The sequence below is a fragment of the Erpetoichthys calabaricus genome, chromosome 7 (assembly GCF_900747795.2).
Source record: "Erpetoichthys calabaricus chromosome 7, fErpCal1.3, whole genome shotgun sequence".
NCBI lineage: Eukaryota > Metazoa > Chordata > Cladistia > Polypteriformes > Polypteridae > Erpetoichthys > Erpetoichthys calabaricus.
Genome location: NC_041400.2, coordinates 156,672,903 through 156,699,389, shown reverse-complemented (window position 1 = coordinate 156,699,389; position 26,487 = coordinate 156,672,903). Strand labels below are relative to the sequence as shown.

The 26,487-nt window shown below is 35.2% G+C and overlaps 1 protein-coding gene across 1 annotated transcript in view; it reads left to right on the top strand.

Annotated features, from left to right (window-relative positions):
• The window catches only part of rasgef1ba (RasGEF domain family, member 1Ba), a 32,299-nt gene extending 6,201 nt beyond the window's left edge, over window positions 1–26,098 (top strand). The window contains exons 2-14 of the mRNA XM_028805609.2: window positions 3,005–3,187; window positions 3,689–3,811; window positions 4,416–4,553; window positions 11,451–11,663; window positions 12,527–12,601; window positions 13,203–13,298; window positions 13,422–13,524; window positions 16,037–16,116; window positions 17,083–17,178; window positions 20,867–20,962; window positions 21,242–21,365; window positions 22,851–22,923; window positions 24,263–26,098. Coding sequence (XP_028661442.1) covers window positions 3,011–3,187; window positions 3,689–3,811; window positions 4,416–4,553; window positions 11,451–11,663; window positions 12,527–12,601; window positions 13,203–13,298; window positions 13,422–13,524; window positions 16,037–16,116; window positions 17,083–17,178; window positions 20,867–20,962; window positions 21,242–21,365; window positions 22,851–22,923; window positions 24,263–24,287 — 1,419 coding nt within the window. The 5' untranslated portion in view covers window positions 3,005–3,010 and the 3' untranslated portion in view covers window positions 24,288–26,098. The remainder of the gene's footprint in view (window positions 1–3,004; window positions 3,188–3,688; window positions 3,812–4,415; window positions 4,554–11,450; window positions 11,664–12,526; window positions 12,602–13,202; window positions 13,299–13,421; window positions 13,525–16,036; window positions 16,117–17,082; window positions 17,179–20,866; window positions 20,963–21,241; window positions 21,366–22,850; window positions 22,924–24,262) is intronic.
• The last annotated feature ends 389 nt before the right edge of the window (window positions 26,099–26,487 follow it).

Genomic DNA, 26,487 nt, shown 5'->3' with positions numbered 1-26,487 from the left:
TCGGTGGCACGCTGCTGCTGACCCTCATTGAAATCAGGTGTCTTATTAGGAGGCAGCAATCTGTAGTAAGCCATTCAAAGGTTACTTTTAGGGACAGTGTGGAAAGAGGAGTAAAAAGCTGTTGATACATAGAACATGGTCAGCTCCAAAACCTGTTCATATGGCCTCTCTTATTTTTATGTTTTCCTTTTCTTTATGGTAATTGTCTGTATACATTCAATTTGTCAGTATTTTACTATTCATTTATTGTTATGAATAAGTTACTATGCTGTTTACATGTACAGTATACTGTATAATATGTGTATTTTTGTGAGCCAATGCTGATAAATTACTTTGCAGATGGTAAATATTTGTATTTGCCCAGTTTAAAATCATTAAAACATAAAATGATTTGCAATGTAAACATCTAAGCTTGTCAAAGTTTCTGTGTCCATTGTTTGGGAAACATACCGCATTTAATGATCACATAGACTGTTAAACAAATGTAAATGTTCAAGAGCAGATGAAAAGGCGGTCACAGTAGTGCCATCTAGTGATAATGAGTGATGAGTTGGTTTTGCATTCTTGTGGTCCAGCTCTCACTTGTTTTTTTTCCCCTCAAATGGTATTTCTTCTTATCTTCACAAGACCTTTTTATTTTTGGGGCTCATCTTTTTTTGTGTTTTATTTATTTATATGTATTTTTGTATAGTATAGGGCATTGTACCAACAAAATATAATTAAGCTTGCTGTTTTTCAACAATTACTGTTGTAAACATGCCTCGCCTTTCAATGTCTCCCATGCTGACTTCAGAAATGAAAACAAATTAATTAACATTGCGGTTGCTCAACAAGCCATTCTCCCCTGTGCACTGATGCATTACTTGGAGGTGGAGGATCTAACAAGATAATTGCTACTCATTACAAAATTACAGTCTGCACAATATCATTTTAATACAAATTTATAATTAGCTCTTTCTTTGCTTCTCTTCAAATTTTATATCTTGCTTAGCATCTTGGGTCTGAACAGAAAGAGAAAAGTAGCAAGCCTCACATAATTCATGTACTGTATCATGCAGTAATACCTATTGGGAAACTATGGCAGCCGGTGCTGGCCTAGATCAGCTGGAAATAATGCTGAATGCTATACAAACCCCCCCAGATTGTCCAGGTTGTGCTGATTATAATTTGTGTAATTATGAACTTGTCTTGTGCGTTACTATAGTTAGCTGAAATGTGAGCTGTGGATTCCTGTTCGGCAACATATTTACCAAAGCCTGATAAGAACCACATTTGAACAATGAATTATTTTTTAGTCTCATTACTGTAAACCAGAGCTGTAACTGCATTCTGCTGTTGCCGTTGTTTCATTAAACTACCTTGTCAATCTTTTAAGGGCCTGACTACTTTCTTAAAACAGGCCTTTGTTTTGGAGCCTTAGCTAGCACAACGATGAAGATAAGCTTCCTTCAGCCTCAAGTGCTTAATGTAACAGTGAGATTTTAACAGACCAGAGAATTTTTAGTTCATAAAATATGTACATTTCCTTTTTATAACAATAAAACGGTTTAGTTAGCTTTTGGAAGATATTAGCTGCCTTCTTTGAATGCAAGAGGTTGTACTTCTTTATTGATGTTGAAATGTTTGTGTATACTCAATCTAATCAAATGTGTTTGTTGGTTTTACTTACTGTATGCTTAATGGATGAGTTATTGTGGGGACACCACCCGCTTATAGGATGTTCTATACCCTTGTTAGTAGACTAAGCTGTCTACTCTAGTTTGGTTAAAATATACATATAGTGTTTTTGTATTATACATATATAGGACACTGCAGTGGTTTAAATAAATATTGGCCTGGTGTATCAGGAGTAATTTTAATTACAACTTTGTGAAGAATTACATGTGTAGGCTTTATAAGTATTGGAAAAAATACAGATTGTTTGAGATATCTAAGTCTCTCTCTCTCTCTCTTTTCTTTGGAGAATATTTTATTGGGGCAATTTCCTTATTTTATATTTTAATAGCATGAAAGAATGGCGAAGTGGTGGCTCTGAGGCTAGGGATCTGCACTGGCAATCGGAAGGTTGCCGGTTTGAATCCCGTAAATGCCAATAGGGACTCTGCTCTGTTGGGCCCTTGAGCAAGGCCCTTAACCTGCAATTGCTGAGCACTTTGAGTAGTGAGAAAAGCGCTATATAAATGCAAATAATTATTATTATTATTAATGAGCTTCCATGAATTAAATGAACTGCTCTTCACATGGCTTTACTTTGTTAATCACATCTATGATGGAAGAAAATCATGAGCAATAGAACTAGTAGCTACTTGGAGATAGAAATGTTTAAATATCAGTACTATATTTTCTAAACTTTTACTGATATCATATAAGACTTAACCACTTTAGCATAGTATAGACACCACTGCCAATGCACTCCAAGTACAGCTAGTGAAAGAATGGTAACAGAGTAGCTGACTGCACATGCAATTAAAAAATGAAGGCACATGTGGGTAGTTTTCTTTTCTGGATGTCCTGTGCCTTTGTACATGAGATTATTTTGACCCCTAGTGTAGTAATCTTTACTTCCTTCTCTCATCCTGCATTTTAACCCCAGATGTTATAGTCTCCACACATGCACTTGTAACCACTCTTCTACTTTCTCAAATGCCTTTTTTGCTTTTTTCCCTCACAGTGCTGACTGTTGTGTAATCCTGTGCACTCCATTTAAAGTGGCAGCTTGCCCAGTTAAGCATACACTGACCCTAATTATTTCAGTCCTGTTTTTGGCACATAGCAGAGTACAAATTAAGTACTGGAGCAGGTTTGTCCAATCTAAATGGTGCAAAGGGAGATCATTGCCTGCCTGTGGTTGATGTCTGTCTGTCTGTCTGTCTGTCTGTCTGTCTGTCTATCTATCTATCTATCTATCTATCTATCTATCTATCTATCTATCTATCTATCTATCTATCTGGTTTTCTTTTTGATTAATGGCTTTAACTGTTATCTTTTTCATGTTTTTTTATAGGAAAGTATGCCACAAACACCAACTTTTGCAGCCATGTTAAACACCAGTGGGTACAATCGGAATTTATTCCAGACCAAGGATGACAACTGTGGAGGCCTTTTCTACAATGATAACAATCTTGTCTCAGGATCATTGGAAGCTCTCATTCAGCATTTAGTTCCTAATGTTGATTATTATCCTGATGTAAGTCCTCAGTTTTACAAAAAACAAATATCAGAGTATCAATTCAAGCAGAGTTCAGTAGTTAGTAGGGCAGCGTGACATTTGGTGATAAGGCAGCTAAAAAGGGCAACTTACATAACATAGTTTGAATGGTGCTCTGGAGATTGGATTTGTGTAAATGCCCTTACATCCATGGCATATTTGATCTTGTTGGTTTTTCAGCCCACCAAGTATTGGCAGTGTGCTGCAGATCAAAAGAATACTTAAAGCAACTTCAAAAAAAAAAGCACTGTGTGATAAATTGAACATTAAAGGATGTAGAGGCATATACTGTACTGTGGTTGGCTGAAAATATTTCCTTTGAAAAAGAGAAGAAATACCTCTGTTCTTAAAGTAGATGTCCAAAGTAAATTCAAAATCTATTTTCAGGCTTACCATATTGTATTAAAAATTGAGTACACAGGTCTGAAATTTAAACATGGCTCAAGTTGAGTAAAATACATTCTTTTTTTTCCTCCCCAGAGAACATATATATTTACATTCTTGCTGAGCTCACGACTTTTCATTCATCCATATGAACTGATGGCTAAAGTCTGCCATTTATGTATTGAGCAGCAGCGGTTAAGTGAACCAGGGGCTGATAAGGTAAGGGTTAAAAAGTGCTCTATCACTGAATTATTATTAAATTGGTTTAAAGAACTGGGAAAAGAAACTTCTTTTGAAAATGTATCTTTAGTATATTTTTATTGTTTAAAATCACTTTTCTAACTCAGGGTAACTGGTGACTCTAATTTGGCTGTGTATAACTGTGTGTGTATGACTGTGTGTGTGTGTGAGTGGTCCCTGTGACAGACCTGTGGTTTTGTCCAAAGCTGTTTTCTGTTTTATATTCACTACTGCCTTGATACTGAACTGTTTACATCCTTAAGCAATAGTGTATTTACTCAATAAGTCACTCCCTCATTCTCTATCCACTTGTCCTGGTGAAGATTGTGTTGGCAAGGTACCACATCAGACATGCCAGGTCAGGCCACTGTCTTCTAAACAACAGTCACCTGATAAATCAGGGTAATTCCCTGGTGCTTGACTTCCTGACAGATATAAATCCTCCAAGTATGTCTAGAGTCTTCTTTCAGCAGGTCATGTCTAGAATACCACTTGTGGAGAGCATCCAAATGTTACATATGAATAAATACAATAATATAAGTGATCACCTGACTTCTTAACTGTTTTCTTCTTCAATCCACAGAACAGAATTAGAAAGATTGCCCCGAAAATTCTGCAGTTGCTGACAGAGTGGACTGAAACCTTTCCCTATGATTTCAGAGATGAGAGGATGATGAGAAGCCTGAAGGAGCTAATGCACAGATTGTCCAGTGTGGAAGAAGTAAGATGCCTTACAATTCTGATGTTTTATAGACTGCACTATAACAGTACACATCCTTTCATTTGCTTTCCAAGCCACTTCTCTAGTTATGGGTCATGGGGAATTGGTATTTAATCCCAGGACACCTGAACACAAGTGGGAACCAACCTTGCATTCTGCATAAGTGATATAAAATGAAGATAATTTAAACACTGTATATGTTGCTATTCAAAAAACTCATTCTTAGTAACTAGTTTCACCTGAGTAATGGTATTTTCATCACATTCATCCACTGGAATTATGCTAAAGAAATTCAGGGAAGTAAGGAAGTAAGTGCTGTTAATTGTTTCCTGAAACAAATGTACATACTCTTGGGTAGCATATATTTCACAACTTCAGGAGACTGGATTATAATCAGTTTGAATTTTGCATGTTCTTTCTGTGTGTGTGGATATTTCTTCCCATAATCCAGTATCCTTCCAGTGCTAACCTGGCCCTGCATGAGTGAGTGTGTTAGTGTGGATTGCTGACCCTTCCAGGGATGATTTATAGGTGCCCATAACCCATACAAGCAGATTAAGTGGGTTCTAAATGAACTGAAATAAGTTGCCTTTTGCATTATACAGTTATAGACTGATTGAATAGTAAACACATAACAAAAAAGTCACCTTTGCAAGTAAATTTAAATACACAAATTTTGTTTGACACAAGCCTCCTCCAAACTAACCCTTATTTAAGAGATATTACTGCTTTTCTCATATCCTAGGTGTTTATATTTTCTAATGTGTTTTGAAACATAAAAAGAATTTATTTAGGAATAAAGTTGCACATGACTTTAGCTTACATAATGTCATTGAGGCTGTGAAAGTTCATATGGCTGTGGTGATTAGTATTTTCCCTGCGTCAATGTCAGCAGTTCCTATCTTTCTATTTTTATAGTATGTTAAGTGGTGAGGAAACATGAATAATACAAAGATTAAATTGGAAACTGACTGTACTGTCTTCAGTATCCCTTTTAATATACTCAACAAGTTCATATTCACCAGCATGTGATTGTGTCAGGCTTTGGAGTTCATTTGAGTGAGTGTGGTGGTAGTGATTGTGTTATTGATAAAACAATGACAAGGAACAGGTATGCTTTATAAATCAGTGATGAACGGCACACTTACATTTGTTCCTATTAGCACATCTGCACATCTTAGAAGTTTTTCTTTTAAATAAGAGACTTGATTCATATTATACGGCCTACGGGTGAGGTCTTTTATGGTCTAAGAAGTAAATCTTGATTATGACCTGTCAGCCTATCTTTGAAAGTGTGCAGGTTGTCTGGGGTCCATCATTTCTGTTGAGGTGCAATTATTCCATCTCTGTTTCATTTTTAAAGCAGTTTTCATTCTTGAGTTTTGGATGCAGTGTTAAAGGGGATTATTTAATTTGTGTGTTTTTTAACTACTGGATAAGTGAAGTGCTTCTGAAAAATACAGCTGTGTGAGTGATCATGATCTCATTGGTTTCTTTTTTGTTCTTGTTATTCCGCATGATAGGTGATGTACTGGCCATGCATGCTCTTGACTCTTTTTGTTTCAGTGCTTTTATAATAGCCAAACTACAGTTAGCCAATTGGGACTTCAAAACATTCAGTGCATATAGCTCAGATTCCCTCTTCTTGTCTTTAATTCTTACATTTTTGCTTTGGTTACAGTAAGAACAGCTAAGGCAGATTTCAGTAGCCTGCCAAAAAGACTTTAACCCAACCACCAAAAACCCAGACTCTAGCCCTGTACAGTATGAAAATGCAATCATGGGTTAGGAAAAGGTCAATCAGAGTTGGTGGTGACTCACTTCATGGTGTGGGTTCAAACAGGCATGTGATCCTAACTGCAGTCTCGTTATTTTATGGTCTTTCACTTTCAGGAGTCATTTCTATTATTGCTTATTTTAGTAAAGCTCTATATGACTGTAAGATTAGTATTTATTACAGCATTGCTATTTGTGAAAAATAAATGTAAGTAACCATATAAATAGTTGAATTTAAAGCAATTTATTCTTATTACGTGGACTTCCATATAATGTACTGCTTTAAAAAATATTAACACGTTCAAAAACAGTGTATAACATGTAGAGTGTCATTGATTAAAAATTCTGTTAACTCACAGTTAGAATCTTTTGGATTCCTACTGCTGTTATAGTGGTTTCAACCTGCTTTTGTCAAAGGTAAGACAAATCTGCCTCATTTCCCAGACACAGAGATTCTACCCAACTTGCTGCTTTTTGAGGTACAGACCAAGTTGGAGAACCTGAAAGGGGTACTATTCTTATTCTTCATTATACATTCTCTATAGTAAGTGATTCAAATATCATGTAATGTTTATTTTAACTATCACTACTCTGTTTTATCAAACTTTTATGCTAAATGAATACATGTATTATATTGACTTGACTAAATAAGAGAGATAGTGGTTGTACTGCTCAAGTTATTTTTGAGATCTTTGTACCATGTCAAGATAAACCAAATCATGTCTTATAGTAATTGTCATGACTGTACAATACTTGTCTCAAGCAACTCGTGAATATTATAATGCTCTTTTGTGCTCTTTGAAAACAATGCCAATGTCCTTTATTGCACGTGTGATTTTTCTTTCACCTAAAATAAAGGCCTTTTGTTTACAAGCCAAGCTTTAATCGTACTGGTGTAGAATTTTCTAATTGCACCGTATTTTATTTATAGCTCAATTATAAGCTTTGCGCCTCTTTGCTTGTTGTTTAGCTTACTAGGCAGTAGTAAAATAGCAGTTTATATTATTTATTAGACACATTTTACTTAGGAAAGCATTTCACTGCCCATAAGGAAATCTCTTAAGAAGCACAGGCTGTAGTATATTAAACTTTAAAAAGGCAAGAATTAAAAAAATACTTTTAGAATTAGAGGCTACTACACTTTTAGTTTTTATTGTTTTAGTAAAGTCACTTGGTTGGGTTGATTGTGCAGTATATCGCAGGAGTCACTCATGTTTATAGTTTTGAGTGCTGTACTAATTTTTCTTGATTCCTTGCAGTTTTTCATTCTGTCTCTTCCTCACTCTGTCTCATGAAGTGCTTTCTAAATGTGTTATGCAGGACAAATATTTTTGTACTTTACTGTTACCATATCATAGTTGTAAATGCATATAAACTTTGTGATGCTGTGCTAGAGAAGGACACTACACAGAAGTAAATAGAACTGGACAGAATTTTAATTCTGAATTCAGAACCATACACATCTGAAACAAACAGCCAACTGAAGACAATTCTGCCCCTGTCCCCATAATTTTCCTTCCGATAACGATTTGTTGCACCACACAAGTAGGCCCTGTGAATCCCAAAATAGACTTAAATGTCTGTTTCGCACAGAGCACATTCCAAACAGCCCCTTCCAAACCCTTGCTCTTCAGAAGCTGTAATTATAAAAATGGCAAACATATTAGAAAAGTCTGAGGTCTGTTTCAGAGCCAAGCCAAACAGGCATTCTGTTTTTTTCTTTTTATGCTGATGTATGCTACCTTACCGTCAAAAATGATCTCTGTCAGCTTATATAATGCTGAGGACCTGCAAGGCTGGGTCATGAGGCATCCTAACTGCATGCAAAATGAGGGAGGACACAGATAAAATCAGGGCTGCTTTTCAACAAAGGTCACTCAGTGAGTCATTCTTTTGTTTTCTCAAAGCCCAGTGTGAGGGACGAATCTGTAATTAATTTAGCAGGAATAAATAGAGCTGTTATTATGTTCCACTCAATGCCCAAGCTGTAAATGTCAACTGTTAAACCAGTTATCTACAGAAAATGTTTTAAAATCCTCTTCAAACCATAAACAGCATGCATTATTTACTGTGTGCTTAAAGCAAAGCTAATTCAGTGCATTTTACACAGCTATTCGGTTACGCAGTAATCAATGTGAAATGCTTACAAATAAATGTGTTCATATTTATGCTTGCTGGTCCATGTGCTAAACTTGAGCCTAACCCTAGTTGGGAGGACAGTCCATTACAGGGGTACACTCACACCCGCTCATTCCAAACCAATTTAAAGAAATGAATTAATCTTAACTGCATTCTAGTGGGATGTGGAAGGGTCCCTAAGAAAACTTTTACCAACACAAGAATAGCATGCAAACTCTGTGTAGACTGTGGCCTAGCAAGTCATTCAATGCATTTATAATAACTATTGCACCACACTACCACTCGGCTTTAGATCAGTAATATATTTCTAGTGGAAAAATTTGCAAACATTTATTGGTAATCTTCTGCAGAAATTGATAACATTTCTTACTAATTTACTATATTAAATTAATTACTACAAATATGATTTTTTTATTTGAACATCTCAAATCCATTTGTTTCAAGGTTAACTTGTGAAACAATATTGTCTCAGTGTGAAATTTTGAATACATAGACTGGAGTGCTATCTAATGCTGATTCCCACCCTGTGCCTATTGATGCCAGGATAGGCACTAGCCTCCAATAAATATAAACTGCCTAAGGAAGTTAGAGAGGGAATGGATTGATGGCGATTAGTATCACATGTGGTGTATATTAAATAAACTCTGTGAACCCGTTCAGTGTAGCATTAAACAATCAGCATTTCTTTTTTTTAATTTTGACAGATGACGTATGATTACAGTTTCAGTGGTTTTAGGCAGCAAATAAAATAGTGTTTTACCAAATCTGGTGAATATTACACTGCAGCAGGTGCATACAACTGAAGGGAGAGGATTCATAAAAATTGCAGACATGAACTGTTTGAAAGCCAATTCATTCAAAGTAAAATACCGCAGAGTTTTTCACTCTTCTCTTGTGGCTGCAGTCATTCTAGCATTTGTTTGACGCCAACAGCAGGAATAATGAAAGGCTCAAGTTTCCAAAAGCCAATGTATGTGTATAATTTAATTTTCATTTGATACAGAAAGAATATGGGCATGTATGGTGGGTCGTTGGTTTATTCAACACATGTTGGATGAATGAGCCATTTATTGGTTTGTAGACTTTTTCTGCTCTTAGCTGTTCCAGATATTAAGTTTTATTATGTGGAGCTTGATAAGATGTATGAAGAGGCGGAGTCTGATTTACATTTATTTTTTTCCCTTTTCTGCAGTACATTAGCTAAAGGACTGTGCCATTCTCTCTGAATGCTTTATTTCCAAGCTTTTCATTTTAAATCAAGGTTGCATGTTTCAAGAGCTTGATAACATTTTATGAAATATTGCACACAAATTATCTTTTTTTTTTTTTAATTTTGGCCTGTACCACAAAACTTGACTACAGTTCTGATGTGATTCCAAGGGAAGTGCAAATGTGTGATGAAAGACAGTCAGCCTGTATATTGAAATTATATACTACACTCTGCTGTTACACACCATCCCAAGGTCGGCCAAGCCATGGCACAGGAGGATCTGAGAGCTCTAGAACTTAAACATTGGTTTATATTCTACTAAATGTCTTATGGACTCTGTCCCCGACTCAGAAATGCCAAATATTGATTAAGAGTTCCTCACTTAATAGTCTTTGCTAAAGCATACTAATATTGCACCTACCTCCTGAACATATATTTCAGTGAAATTTTAAATTGTTCAGAATAAACACACTTATTGTTTTAAAATCATTCCTGAAAGTCTGGAGAATGAAAAAGTTGACATATTATCTTGTCAGTATTGTTGAGATTTTGTAAAGTATATTTGGAATTTGAAAATGAAATTATTTATGATTATGACTTTATATCAGTCAAAAATTACTAGACCGGTGTCCGACCCAGGCTTAATTTTGAATTACATCCATCAGGTACTTAAGTTTTCCTACGACAACTTAACGATTTGTGTTAAGGTTATAAGATAAAATAACCGGGCTAGTGTGTTTACGTGCACACACTCAACCGGAGTAAGGTGAGAAACCCGGTTAAGGCAAAAATTTTCTTAAACATTAACGCAAGTAATCGTCATTAAACTGTGCAAAAAAGAATTAAATATCATTATCTTTTAACCAGTGTTTCTCAGAGACTAATATTCTCTAACTGAAATAAAGGTTTATATGGTATTTTAGAAACCAGGCTTCTATGAATAATTGCTTTATTGAAGTGCATGTAACCAGTGATAGACTGCTGCCCCATTCAGAGTTTTTTGGTGTCTTGCATCCAGTTCAATTGAGATAGGCTATGGCTCCTTGTGGCTCTAAAGTGGGTTAGGAAAACAGATATGTCTCAGCTAATTTGTAAATATCTCCTTATGTCTTTGTTGTTTAGCAGACCTGATGTCTCGTGGAAGAATGGAATTCAGATACTCAGACAAGAATAGAATCTTTAATTATAGTGTCTTATAATTAGATTGAAGATAAGCACACCGTCACATGTCACTCAGATAAACCTGTGGGCCTGTAGTGTATAATGAAAGACACTTTCATCTTCAAAGTTGTTATACTTTAAATAGATTTTTATCAATTAAATAATTGAGAGAAAGACAATAAAATGTAGCTGAAAGGACTTTATTAAAACACTGGCCAAACTGTGTGTATGTAGAGAGCTTCTTTATTTTCAGGACTAAAATCAAAAAAGTCACTACCTTCCCTGACACATGTTTTCTATAGACATTTTGTAGGGTTAGTCTAAAGAGTAGGTTTATTATTATACTAGTTTAAATGTAAATATTAAATAGTAAAATAAATCATAATTAATACATTTATGAGTAATGGTTGGCACAGTGGTTAGCACTGCAGTCTCCCAGCTTCAGGAACATGGGCTCACTTATAAGCACAGTATGCAAAATATATAGTTGTTGCACTGTAATGTTAAATAATTCAAATTTAGTTGTAGATGGTTTATATTTGATAAGAAAAAATCTACTTGTTGATTCTTGTATTGCATAAGTTTTCAACTTTTATCTTCTCTCTTTGCAGATATACCGCAAAACAGTGCATCAGCTCACGCAGAATCTAATACGTAAGCTGGCCAATCTCAGCCAATATGAAGAAGTTCTAGCAAAGATAAATGCCAGTGTCACCGACAGGCTTACTGTCCTGAAAACCAAACCCCATTCTATTCAAAGGGATGTCTTGACAATTTGCAGTGACCCATATACTCTAGCACAGCAGCTTACACACATAGAGCTGGTAAGTGAATTTTTATAATGCTTTAAAGCTTTTTAATAGCAGCTTCCAGATTTGTCTAAGAAGGTTTAGCGATCATTATAAAAATGTAAATCATCCCATGATGGAAAGCCAAAGAAGTACTGCAAAATAATATTTATATAATGGTGCAGTTAGATTTGATTCTGATATTTTGTGTTGAATTTTAACATTCTCAAGGATTTTCACCAACTATTCTGGAGACAGGCTTATTAGGTTGAATGTCAATACTGTAGCAGGTGTGTGGATGTGAGTCAGTGGGCCCAACATTCATCTAATATCCTATTCAGGATTGTGTCATGCAGTTATATAATATAGCTCCAAAAAACCCTGTAATAGAAATCAAAATTTGGGTAAATAAATATATGATCACCTTTATTCACTCTTCAGTGAATAGCAAACAGCCTTTAAGGGTAGGTAGGTAGGTAGGTACAGTAGATATTATTTCTTACAACTAGGGTTTCTTACATCAATGGGTTTTTTTTCTTGTTCTTGTGTAAGTTCTATTATTGCCCTTTTCAAATCTAATGTAAAATATGAATACAGTGTCAAAGTAAATGTCTTCACACTAGCTTTTTTACTTTTCGAAATTGTTTTTTCTGTTGTATTTAAACATGCAATTTATTTCTGTTGTGTCAATAATTTTCTTTTTTATAGATTAAGCATCTTCTGTATTAAACATAAAATACAATAAACTATAACTGAAGTTAAGACATAAATAATATTATAGGAATTACCTGAAAAAGTAGATTCTTCATTTGAAAAACAGAGAGCTCAAACCCAATGGCAATGTAGTTATTCACAAGTATACTAAACTTTGCAAAACTGGTCACTTCTTGTCATTTTAGGAGAGGTTGAGTTACATTGGGCCGGAAGAATTTGTTCAAGCTTTTGTGCAAAAAGATCCCTTGGACAATGACAAGGTACATAAAGAAATTCCTTTGGCACAATCAGTTTTAGAATGTTGGGGGCGTGGTTTCGGTCCAGTAAGTGCATTGGCTGCATTCACCATTGATTGTTGGTTAAAAATTAATCAAAGACTTAGCCATATGTTTATAGCCATAATATTTTCATTTTTTTCCAGTATTACTCTGTGTTAGATAATTTGGAGACCTATACATCTGATTAAGGGATGTTTTCTGTACTAGAAGAAAACCTGTTCTTCCCATTATCAGCATTATGCTGTGAGAAAACATTCAAAATTTAAGGTTTCCATTTTTGGACCAGTGCCCTATAAACCCTATTTTAAAACACAAGAAAAGGCACAGTATCTTCAAAAATGTGTAAAAAATTTGAGAGTACAGTATACTGCAGAAAATTAATGTATACTGTGATTGTCACAAAATACATTTCACTTGGAAAAACACAGAGCTTTCCATTTGAACTTAATTTATTCATTCAGTCATAGAATCTGCACAGAATTTTTTTTTCAAATCTGAAATGAATTATTTAATTTTCTTTTTTTTGAAAAATACATAATAACTTAATATTACATTTCTTTGTATCATTCTTCTTTAACAACAGACATGTTTTAATGACCACAAGAAAACAAGCAATCTTGAAGCATACGTGGAATGGTTCAACAGACTTAGCTACTTGGTAGCAACTGAAATATGCATGGTACGTCTGCATGATGCTCACACTTTGCTAATGTTCCATTAAGCTAGACACTTTTTAAAGATCCATTATTTGCAAAGTGTACTGTAAAGTCTAACAGTTACTTACCTTTCCTCTCATTTTCAGCCCGTGAAGAAGAAGCACAGAGCTCGGGTTATTGAGTATTTCATTGATGTGGCCCGAGAGTGCTTTAATATTGGCAACTTCAACTCCTTAATGGCAATTATATGTAAGTAAAATATGCATAAAAAAATTAAGATAAAAATGGTAAAAGTTAATTTTACTCTTGAGTAATAAAAATAAAAAAAGATGTGCTTAGTAGTTAGTGATGCTGCCTCATGGATCAAACATCCAGGGTTGGAATCCTCTACCTATCATGGAATGCACAAATGTCTTGTGTTTGAATGTTCTTTTTTTCTGGCTACAGTTCTCTTCATATTTTAAAGACACATCTGTTATCTTGATTGGGTCTTCTAAATCAGTCCTTATAGTGGATCCTGTGATGCACTGGTTTCCTATACAGGGTTAGTTCCTGCCTAGTGCTCAAAGCTGCCAAGACAGACTATAGCCCTCTGCAAACCTACACCAGATGATGATGGTCTCAGAGTATTATATTAATGTTTAGCCTGTTGATGCATCAAGTAAAGGCTCAAAAGTCAAAACACTATGCTTCTAATGTTTGTAAAATGTTTTAGAATGACATATTTCTTCATTTGTTTGATTCGTTTGGTAGATGTATATGTAAGCAGCTCTTCTTTAAACTTGCATATCTTCGTAAGTAAATTTGGCTGAGCCTTATTACGTAAAGTGTGAATCTGTTTTGCCTTGTTACAATATACAGAGATATTGTAACCTAATTCTTGAAATCTTTTTATGAATAAAATATGTGACATCAAGTTATAAACGTAAGCATTTTAGAAACTCTGAGAATTCAGGTGTTGAATATGAGAGGGCTTGTGTTTGGACCTCTGTGACTAAATTGTCATCCTGGCACTGTGCCAACCAGAAAAACTCTTACAATGTTGTGATAATTAGTTTACATACCATCAAAAAGTAAATATAAATTTCTATAATTAAGCATCACTTAATATGTTGCTGAGATTCCTTGATTTCAGTTTATGTGTAATAGCCCTATAAATTTTACATTGTGTGCAAACTTTACATTATAATTTAGAATTGTGGACTTGTAAGGATATCAGATTTACAATTTATTTTCTTTTGACTTGTGTGTATCATTTATTTAGAGCCAATATGTAACAGTTAGTGAAGCATGGTGATTGAGTTATGTATGCTATTTCTCTCAGTTCCAAGAGACTGATGTCAATTGCTAGTTTGGTTATTCCAGTTTCCTCCTATCCACAAATTGGTTAGGTTTTTTGGTGAGTTGTGGGTGAGTTTGCTCTGTAGCAGAGTGCTGATCCATCCATGGTTCGTTCTAGTCTTGTTTAATGTTTTTTTTGACATTACGTTGAAATGTAAAATTCACCAGCACCACTGATTAAATAATGATATATACCCTTTAGACATATTAGCTTTCTCATTTTACCTTATTTATATCATTCTAATTTTAATAATTCAATCAGAAAGTTGAATTTTTCAGCATGTTGCCCTTTTGCACACTTCATATATTGTTTGTATAGCTCTTCTAGGATAATGCTGGTTGCTTCAAGCATGTTACAGCTAGTCAGTGTTACAGTATTTACAGTGAGCTCATGATTTTAATGATATGTCAAATTAAAGATACAAAGAAAGAGTATGAAAAACAAATAAGCATAGAATGGTGATGTCAATAGGTCCACAGCAGCGTCTATTGTCCTAGACAGAAAGAAAGTAGAAAGTGGGGAGGAAAATGTGAATCTGCTGGACCAGTGTCACTGAGCCAGATGGTCAGTGCTGACCACAGCACCATTCAAAATTGGCAGGCACTGCATGTGGGAAGAAACTGGCAGCTGTCTCAGGCCAAGCCTCTCCCTAGAGAGCTCGCCTCAGGCCGTGGTTTATGCAGCTTCTCCTTGGGGAAATTCAGGGAACATATAAAGGAGAACAGAAGAAACAAGCCATGGGAAAGGGGCAGTGTTTTGTATTCCACTTTTGTTCCAGCCTCTGCAGCTAACAGGAGGTATCACATCTGATGCCATATGTTTTGTCACATAAATAATATTTGCATAAGTAGTTATTAAAAACTAAAAAAAATTCTTTAGTGTCAGATAACATTGTAAGCATAGTGCTTCTCTGCTGGTTAAACTGCCAAATGTTGCAAAGGTTAAAAGCTTGATTTGGTTTTGAGTAAAAGCCACATTCCCTTGTGTGTTACACATGCCTTCACATCTCAAGAGTATTTTCATTAATAAAGTGGTCTTCACATATCTTTTAATTGTATTTTATTTGCATAATTCATGATTCCCCCTTTCAAAACATATCATAGAGAAAATTTGCAAGTATCACTTTCTCCTTGTTTTGCCTGAAAGCTTCTGTCTTAAAAGGCAGCTCATGGTCATACCCTAAATGAGAATAATGAGTTTATATGCTGCTTTCATTTAGTCATTTTGACTAGATAGAAACAAAAGCCTTTGTACCACATGTCAAAACTTTTCCTTTGCCACTATGTGAAGTGGAAACAAATGTTACTGTTTCCCCAGAAGATTTACTGTAGGGGAAGATCTCACAGCTTTGGATAAAGGAGAGGACAGCTTTCAATTTGCATTGATATGTGCTCACCAGTTTCTCTTTTTTGTCTGCAGCTGGCATGAACATGAGTCCTGTCTCTCGGCTCAAGAAAACCTGGGCCAAAGTGAAAACAGCCAAGTTTGATATTCTGGAAGTAAGTGACAAAAGCTCACTGTTGGGGGTTTATCATTATTGTCACTTGTTATAATGCATATAACAAGTAGGAGCTTCTGAAAAGGAGGATCTGTTAGCTTTCTTTACTGTACATCACTGAGGTCAGGAGGCTTTGAGGTGTGACTCAATGGAAGAGTAACAAGGAGGCTAAACAATGCATAGGGTACAGCATTGTTGGAAATGGGTCTTTGAAGTGCTTTTTTACAAAAAGATGCACACCATGATTATTCATGTTGGTTAAATATGACAGTTGGCAAACTTGAATGATTAAAAAGAAATCATCCACATCAAGGGAGCTAAATAAAGTCAGGTTTGTTGCATATGCCTGAGCAGTTTGACATTCCTTATAGGTCTACCTATATCTTCAGTCATCTTTTAAAATATATTGCTAAATAACATACTTTTATCTAATCAAACCAGCTTTTTATATGCACCCTTCACAGGTTCCCTTTCCACGGTTGGTTCTCACTTTTTCTCATGATGCTGGTGTGTGATCCAGCTCTCATGATCCTGAACTAGATTATGCTTTAAATATATTTACATTTTTGCACTGAAAGTCTACAGATTTTTATACTCATGGTGATTAAACAGTACATCACATCTCTGTATTTGTGGAATGTCAGAATATTACAAGATACCTAGAACATTAGCTGAAAAGCTTAAATCTGGACTACATTATAGATTTTCTATTACGTTTCAATCCTTAAATGCCAGATGTTATTGTAGGTTGTTTAATCCAGTCACGTCCTTTGTGAAAATTGGTGGTGCTCCAGCAAAATTCTTTTTGAGCATGGGAAAAACAAAAAATGAAACAATTATAAATAAATAAACTGGAATTTGTTTTTGGCAAATGTGCTGAGCCTTGCTTTTTTTTGTATTTTAAGGGAGTTTAGCATATTTCATTCTTTCTCTAACCCTTTCTGTCCTTTTGTGTTTTGCTCTTCAGCATCAGATGGATCCCTCGAGTAATTTCTACAACTATAGAACAGCACTGCGTGGGGCCACGCAGAGATCTTTGACAGCTCACAGCAGCAGGGAAAAGGTAAAAACATCATTCATTTCAATCCACATCACTTCCAAAGTAATACTAGCAGATGAAGGAATTGCAGAGCAGCTTATATCAGTGATTAGGCACATACTGATCCTTGTGATTATACCAGGGATAAGAATGTGGAGGAAATCCTGACGAATCTGATAATCCTACTAAAAAAGACTGGTTTTCTCCCCAAGTACAGTTGTGCATAGTGAAACTATGACTCTTTTTGTATATATGTATATATTTTTAACTACATCTTATTTCTGAAAAAATGCCTTATGATACTTGTAGTAAAATGAAAAGCCTAGTCATACAGTGGAAATGTACAGTTTTTTTTTCTTTTTTTGTATTTTAGCATACTCATAATGGCAGTATACATGAGTATTTATAGTTTAGTTATGTTAGGAATCATCTGTGTGTATTGTCTTGTATAGTGAGAACCCATTCACTGGTGCTCTTTGTATTATGCATTCCAATGGCTAACATTTACAAGAACATTTTAGAGCCAATGTTCATTCTTCCGAACTTTACAAACTCTACAGGTGTCACATTTGAGCAGATTAGTTGAAGGTTTTGAGGCTCTATATGTGCGTGGTTTGTGTAACTGTGCAGAAGTAGAGGCAGGCATTGTTCTTGGCTCTCTGTGACCATTTGGAAGTTATCTAGACTACCTGTATTCCAACTGTAAAAATAACTATTAAAAGTTGTAATGCATCCTGATCGTGTAAGTCACCTAGCATAAAAACATTAATCAAATATACTGTTTAATAGTAGGATACCAAGTACTTACTCTTTTTCTTCAGGTTCATCATTTCATGCAATAGTAATCACATAAGCACTACCATTTTGCCTTTTAAATATATTTCAGTATTTTTTTTAACCAAACAATATGTTCACATTAATATCGGTTATATGTAGATTGGCACTCGGTCCAGGGTTGACCCCTGCCCTGCACCTGTTGTTACTGGGATAGGCTACAACCTCCCGTAATACTGACCTTCATTTAGTGAGATGGAATGGTCACATTTTTATATCGTTAGGATAGGACAGGGGCACGCCTGTATGCAGGCTTGAGAAGCAACATCTGTATTTTTACAATTCAGCATTATATTGTAGATGCCTCTAATGCTCCGGGGGGTTGGTTACCTTAAATCTAATCCTTCCATGATAGTTTGTGGCAGATCCTGAAATGATATGTAAGGACTCTTTCAAAGGAATAAAGGGGTGTTTTACTGCCCCTAAGGGGTAACTGAACATTATGTCATCTGTTTATAAATATTCACTCCTTACATTTCAATGTCATGGAGTAGTTAATATCAATCATGGCTGCAGTGTGCACAAGGCAGGAACTAACTCTTTAACACTCATTAGTCCATTTCAGCTGACATTTGCATTCACTCATACTGGGAAAATTTAGAATTGACAGTTAACTTAACTTGCCCATATTTGGGATATGGGTCAGAATTGGAGTGCCTGTAGAAATGTAGCATATTCCTAACATGCTTTACATTAATTTTAGACACAGATGTGGTACGTGACTTGCTAGGGGTCACACAGTAAGTGAGTGGAGGTGATTCAATCAGCAGTCTTTGGAATTTTAAGCCCAATGATTCAGCCACTACATCACAGTGCCTTCCTACTACACCACCCAGGGAAGACGTGCAAACTCCACACACTTCATCATCAGGCTAAGATTCAAACTTAGGACTCTGAAGATAAGAGGCAGCAATGCCAACCACTGAGCTACCATGAAATCATTTTGTAAATATTTCTATAAATAAAGATGAGATTATGCATTTGGGAATCTTATTATTTGAATGACAAAGAGAGTCTGTGCAATAGAAGTCAGTAATGTTTTAACTTCTGAACAGATACGCTTTTTATTTTATTGGGAGGCTCAGTCTTGTACATTACTTACAGTATTTAATTGAGAACAAAATGTTCCCAGAAGAGGAAGATCTCACAGGTCAGAAGGGCTTCTGTTTTATTTTCAGTTCTTTATAAAAGTCCTTGGAGAAAATGGGCCAGCATCCAGTTTCTGTTTTTGGGCCTCCCTCCCACACTGGCTTTGGGGAATCTATAAAGAGTACTTTGCAAGACTGAATTATACTTTACCTGAAAACATATACAATTAAAAATTACCCTTTTAAAGATTTATACTTACCAAGCTACTTATTTTTATGGAGCATAAAGAATGCTAAGACAGAAAAAGCAGGTATCTATTTAAAATGTTTTGTTAGCATTACTTTATTTCCAGGGTCTTTGAGTATAAGAGATCTTAAAAATATTTTTATACACTTAGCCTAGGTTGTCACAGGGTTAATGTTGTGTCCTCATTCCTCCAAAGATCAGGGTTCAGTCTGCATCTAAACCAATACCTTGGTTGAATTAGCATAGTCCTTGTGTTTATCTTTTTAGAGTATATGTGGAAGACTGTTTTCTTTCTTTCAGTTGGGTCACAGACAGGTTAAGTTGTTTGCTTATGTTTATACTGTAAGTTGGAGGTGAAGTTTGAACTGGCCTTGCCCTAGCAACTGCACCACATTGCACATCTTATATCTGAGCACTTCTGTTTCCTTCCAAAGGCATGTAGATTATGTTTAGAACCACCTGGCCCAGACTGACTTGCGCCCTTCAGTTAACTAAAATTTAATCTAGGTTCTACTCCTGCTTTAAATACAATGCTTCCAGGTAACCACTGTGCATCCCCTTAATAATGATGTTTACCGATAATTGGCAAAATAAGAGTTTTTGGGTACACATATTGTTTTACGTAGCTGTAAGAATAAATTACTCCTCAGTTACATACTTAAAAAACAGAAGCATGTAAATTTGATGATATTGTTTCTACTGACCCATTTTAGTTGTTTGAAACTTTGTGAGAGAATACTCCGCCACAAATTGGCCTTGCTCACATATTATTATCCTGCCTTGCATCTGATTCCATCCACTATCTGGGCTATGCAACACTGGATGGGACTAAGGTGGTACAGAAAAAATAGAAACAAGAAAGTTTATACAGTATGTCAGTGCAGGGCTATGCCATTCCCTAAGCAGATGTGTGTTCAGAATCATGATGAAAACCTCACACAGAAAATATTTCACATTATACAGTATCTATTTCTCTTAAAGCTTCTGTTAATGCTTTGGCCTGGCCTTCCTGAATTAATTTCTCTTATGTCAGATCTGAGTCCTGACATCTGCCATCTGGACATGAGCTAAAACCACTAAATAACCCACATCTATTTATCGTGCATTTACTAAACTATGTGTTAATCTTTCCTAATTGAGGTATTTCAAGGTGTGCTATATCATTTTACTGTAGATCTGTGTCATGTTTAGTAAAGCAGCACTATACTGAGAGGAAGACAGCACTAGCAACTCTGCGCTGCCCTTTGAGTGGTATACAGTATATAATCCAATAAAAACCAGGAGTGTACATTTAAATATACCTATAAATTCACTATATGTAAAATATATTACTGTATGTAAAAATATATGTATTTTGATATTTCAAAGGAAAAATAATTTCTATTGTGCACGATTGTATACCATTTGGTATTTGACAGATTTTCTTTAGTTGTTATGTCTGAAGTGTTTCAGTAGTAAAAATCTAAACAGAAAATTGATTTATTTTAACTCATGATGTAAGGTATGTTAACAAAATATTTCCAATTGTTTTCTGTTTTTGCAGATTGTCATTCCCTTCTTCAGCCTGTTAATCAAGGATATTTATTTTTTAAATGAAGGCTGTGCAAATCGACTTCCCAACGGACATGTCAATTTTGAGGTAAAGTTGTTCATTTTACGTCAAGCATAAGGTTTTATAGTGTTTTCCTCATTGTTTGAGATCTACTCAAAGATGATAACTTGTGACAACAGAGCCAATATTTATGTTTCCGTGATTGGTAATGTCTCAAGTTCAACTGTACTGTTTGTGCTTATTTTTAGAATAGCTTCTCTTTTATACAACAGTAAGGCAGCAATAATTCAGCATTTGCAGTGGCAAATAAATGTTTTTTTTTAATTTTGCATCCCACTGATTATGATTGATTTTATTTTTCTACAGAAATTTTGGGAACTGGCTAAACAGGTCAGTGAATTCATGACATGGAAGCTGGTTGAGTGTCCCTTTGAGAGAGACCGGAAAATCCTGCAGTATCTGTTGACAGCACCTGTCTTCAGTGAAGATGGTGAGTTATTTGTCTCGTATAGAGGAAGTACAAATTGTTTCTACTTTTCTGTAATGCAGGTTGAGTACCCGTAATTTGAAATTATAAAATCTGAAACTTTTCTGTGCACCAATATGATGCCACAAGTGTAAAATTCCACACCAGGGTTCTCTTCTATAAAACTTTGCTTGGATTAGAGTATGAAAATAGATATACACCAAAAACTGAATGTGAATAACATATGTGCAAATTCAAATTGGATTCATTCTTTCAGAGTGGGATGGGGATGTGGGGAATCCTCCATGAAGCAATAACACATGATCGACACTCTGGTGTCTGGCAAAGTATCGCGATGTGAAGAAATAACACATGATTGACAACTGGTTAATGTTGGGGAGTGGGGGTTGAATGTGAGGGGGCTGCACCCCTAGAAGCATCAAACACCACTAAGCAACAAAACACAGTCAACAAGCTTTGTCCCCTGTGAAGTGTCACAATAACATATGTGAGGCAGTTCAGAAGTGCTGCACCACCCCAATAAAATTGCATATGACTTGTACATTAATAAAATGTCACTACTTACAGTTAGTAAAAGCAGCTTTATTTTCGCTAAGTGTCCTTGTTGCAATATGAGTTAATTTAATTGCTCCAATTACGTTAGAAAAACCAGACACTGCTGCAGATTGCCTGTTCATACTGGCAAAAACAGAGGTTATATGTATTTACACCCACATCATACAAAAACTGAATGTACTGCCTTGTCAGTCTTTTAATGGTTTCCAGCACAGTGGGCGTGATGAGTGAAGATTGGCTGAGCTATTCCTGACCTGTCAGCCAGTTCCCTGAGAAGTGACAACAGATAGCTGATAAAGACGGACAAAATCTGAAAACAGTTCTTTAGAGCAAATACGCAGCATTGGCCCTCTTAAAAGGGAACTGAAATGCTGTGTGTTCATCATATTCGTCACTTTTGAGGTGTAATATGTTATATTTGGTTAGTTTGGCAGCCTTTCCCTACTTGATCAAGGGAGTCCCCATGATATTGTATTATGTATATGTAAATATTGCAAAAAGTGCTTCTGGTCCCAGGCATTTTGAATTAGGGATACACAATCTATACTGTCAAACAGACTGTGGCAGCCTAGACATTGCGATTGTACATTATTACCATTTGTGGTGAACGTTGATGAATGAAGGCAGTATGTATAGTAAGAACAAAGTATGTACTTTATTCTTGATGATTTTTTTTCTTTTCAGTTTGCAAATTAATTTTTGGTGGCTGAATAGGTATATGCAGATCTTCACGTAATGAAACTCACAGATAAAAAGCTCCATTTATCATAATTTCAAAACTAGCTACTAAAATGTGCTAACAAATCCTGTATACTGTATATTTCTACTTCTACAAAACAAAAGTTATGGGTGGTGCTCAACAGATTTGATTCCCCTTTTTTTAAAATGGAACTCTCTTAGAGGTTTAAAGTCATCTTTTTTTTCTCATTTTAGCACTTTACTTAGCCTCGTATGAAAGTGAGGGTCCTGAAAACCACATTGAGAAAGACAGATGGAAGACTCTAAGGTATATAATTGATCATTTCATTGGTAGTAGCCAGACGCATAATGAATAAAGTCTTGTGTCATGCATCGTTTCTATCTTCTGTTTATTCCTGCAATGTCTACTATTTAATTTGACAGAAATTAAAATAATTATACACAGGTGCTCTAAATTTAAAAAGGAATGTATTCTGTCCAAATACGTTGTAACTGATAGTGGTGGAACAAAATACAGGATGTGCAAAACTAAGGGAAAAATGCCAGAATAATGTAGTGTTTGTTTTTCACTTGCCATCAAGTAGAAGAAGGTATTGTGATTGGATTAAAATTACAGCTTTGAGTATTCAACAGATTTGAATGATTGAAACATGACTTGACACCTCGAGTATGATGTCCAGGTCCAAATACATTCATCGATCTGTTTGTTTGTGTTTGTGACTCTGGCGTGAAAACCCTGTAAATGGATAATCTGATCCTGAATAATTTTGGATATCATCAGATTACCAAATGTGATATCTAATATGTCCACTTAGCAATAGCTCATCCACCTTAGCCTCCTGTAGTTCACCACTGGTGGTTATTTCATGTTTACTTCTGTCAAGTAATCAGTGGTGTTGGTTTTGCTATTTATAAATATGGACCATGGATCACGCGGACCAAACAAAGTTGTCAATGATGGTATTCACATTAAGGAGTAGATCAAAACACTGTAATCAGAAGCATTCCACTAAAATGCTTATCAGTAGCTAATCGTTAAGCAGCCATTTTTAAGTCTTAATGTTAACGCCAGCATTCTGCTTTGTCAGAGGCTTGCCCTGTGCTGCTGCCTGCACTGTCAACTCAATGTAAAGAAAGCTTACATTAACTATAATATAATACATTGCTTTAGTTTACTGCCACAATACAATGCTTGAACTTGCCACTTCTCTGCACTGATGAACAAATCATGTTTTAAACATACTCCATCCAACTCAGATGTTACCACTGCTTGTGTTTCCAACGATGAAATGTGAAATCTCATATTGAATTTGGACTGATTTATGTGAAAGACGTATCTTACTTGGGATAAAGCTTAGCAAGTATGTAAGTTAATCATTGTGAGCAAAGACAAAAGCAGGTTTGGCTCGGTGTCTTCTTCTTCACCTCCCATTAATGATTGTGCTGAAGTACACCAGCTTCTTACTTGATATTCGCAAAGACATTTTTTATTTTGATGTTGAAAATGGAAAACATCTTACTTAAACCTGTTTGGACAGAGATGTGCATCTGTAATAAAGATACTTAAGGCAATGACAAAACAATATGTATGAATCTTTTTATCTTCCTCACATTTAGCAACTTTTCTTTCTTTATTCATTTTACAGGTCTACTCTGCTTAGTAGAGTGTGAGCTAACAAAAATACAAATCCAAGAAAATGGAGAACTGCGTGACCAACTTTGTACAAACTGCTGTGTGATTGATGGGACCAAGGAACAATGTGGTTCTTCTTGATGACGTGGATGACTTACCATCTGTCCTGTGCTGAAAAGCTAACTGCTGGCTATTTTGCTCAACTGCAAAAAGCGGATTGGTGATGATTGTGGCTCCTTTCCATTTTGCTAAAGCAATGGTTTTGTTTTTTTTTTTCATTCTTTCCCTGGCTGGAGTTTACAGAAATCTATTTCTGTATTTATCATCAAATAGAAACACATTGAGCCATGAGCCCTAGAAGCTTCAAGATGACCATATTCCCTTAGGAAACCTGAGACTGCAGGAGTGTTCGTCACGCCAAACAGTATTACAGACCAGTGCTTTGTGGCTGCTACGCTGTTCAACAATGTTGTCAGACTTTTGACTTTTCTTTCTATTTAATTGCAAGTTTGCTGCTGGATGGCCAACTCTGCATTACATATTTGTAAACTTTCTTCAAAGTGAACAGTGATTGTATTGGTGGAAAGCACCGTGTGACTCGAGTAACTGGAACACATTTGAATTTATTTGAACTATTTTCATTTTGTCTTTTCTTTTGTATTTTTTACATGTGATTACTGTTGAAACATGTTATGTTAAACCGTTATGGATTAAAAACAATTTATACCAATTTGTAATATCAAATTTAAAAAAAATATGGAAATAACAGTAACCACAATAATATATTATACCCAAAATCCACATTTATAAAGTCACTAATATAATTTAAAAGACTGTACAATCTATACACAACACAAAATTATCTTTGAAAAGAGAACCCTGCTGCGTATACACAAACCTAAAATAAATCCAAGCACTTTGAGAAATGACTCATCAAATACATTCAGACATCTTTCTTTTAAACACTAAACTCTCAAGCTTTGAGAATTATTATAAAGTAATATATAAAAGACGGAATCCTTCTTTTAATTTTGTATATATCTAGTATCGTTTTTTCCCAGTTTCATAATTCAAAAAATGTTATGTCATGAAGGATTGAGCATGAATTCTCACGTTGGTGGGTATTTCCTCAGCTTACTTTAACAGCCTTTGCCCTCACAGTCGTGATCAGTGGCAGCTTTTCTGAAATTAATGGATGGCTTTTTTGTATTGTATTTTTTTAGAAAGGGCCTGTTGCCCACAGATGTACCGTGTGCCAATATAAACATAGATGATTTTCTAGACTGTTTTTTTGGTTCTAAAAATATGGGTTTGTACTAAGTACAAAATGTAAATATAGTTCATATTTTATTTACCAGTAAAACCACACAAATTCTAGATATGACAGTAAATTGATTTCCTGAAAATACTGTACATGCCAGGTGATTCCATTTTTTTTTCTTATTTGTTTCAACCTGGAAAAACACCAGCATTTTGATTTGAAACAAAACAAAACAAAAAAAGGCAAAATTTAAAAAGTATATATTTATGATTGACAGAGTAATTGGCAAATTTGATTAGGTTTAGCTTTTTATTTTATTTTTTTAATGCCATCAGTCATGTTGTGGTACTTGAAACGAAGTCAGACTTCATTATTAACATGTGACTTAAAGCTTAAGAATTTTTTCTTGAGAAATAATAATGTCATAATATATTGTGTTTTCTGTGTAAATACTTTCTTATGTTTTGTGCATAGTGTTACGCGTTTCATTTGTCTGGACTGCTTAGAGGAAGCCTTTATAAGTTGTGTAGATGCAAGAAGAATTTTTTTGTAAATAAAAGAGTGAAAAAATGTTTTTAAAATGTGTTTTTTTTTTTCATAGTGAGTTTGAAGAAAAGTGTGTAAGCAGTTGCAGTAATACTAAAAATATCATTTATAAAATAGGCTGTTATTCTTACATTGTATTTAAGTTTCTTAAATACAGTAATCCCTCGCTATATCGCGCTTCGACTTTCGCGGCTTCACTCTATTGCAGATTTTATATGTAAGCATATTTAAATTTATATCGCGGATTTTTTGCTGGTTTGCGGATTTCTGCGGACAATGGGTCTTTTAATTTCTGGTACATGCTTCCTCAGTTGGTTTGCCCAGTTGATTTCATACAAGAGACGCTATTGGCAGATGGCTGAGAAGCTACCCAACCAGAGCGCGTATTACGTATTAAATAAAACTCCTCAAATATATTGTGAGCACGGGGG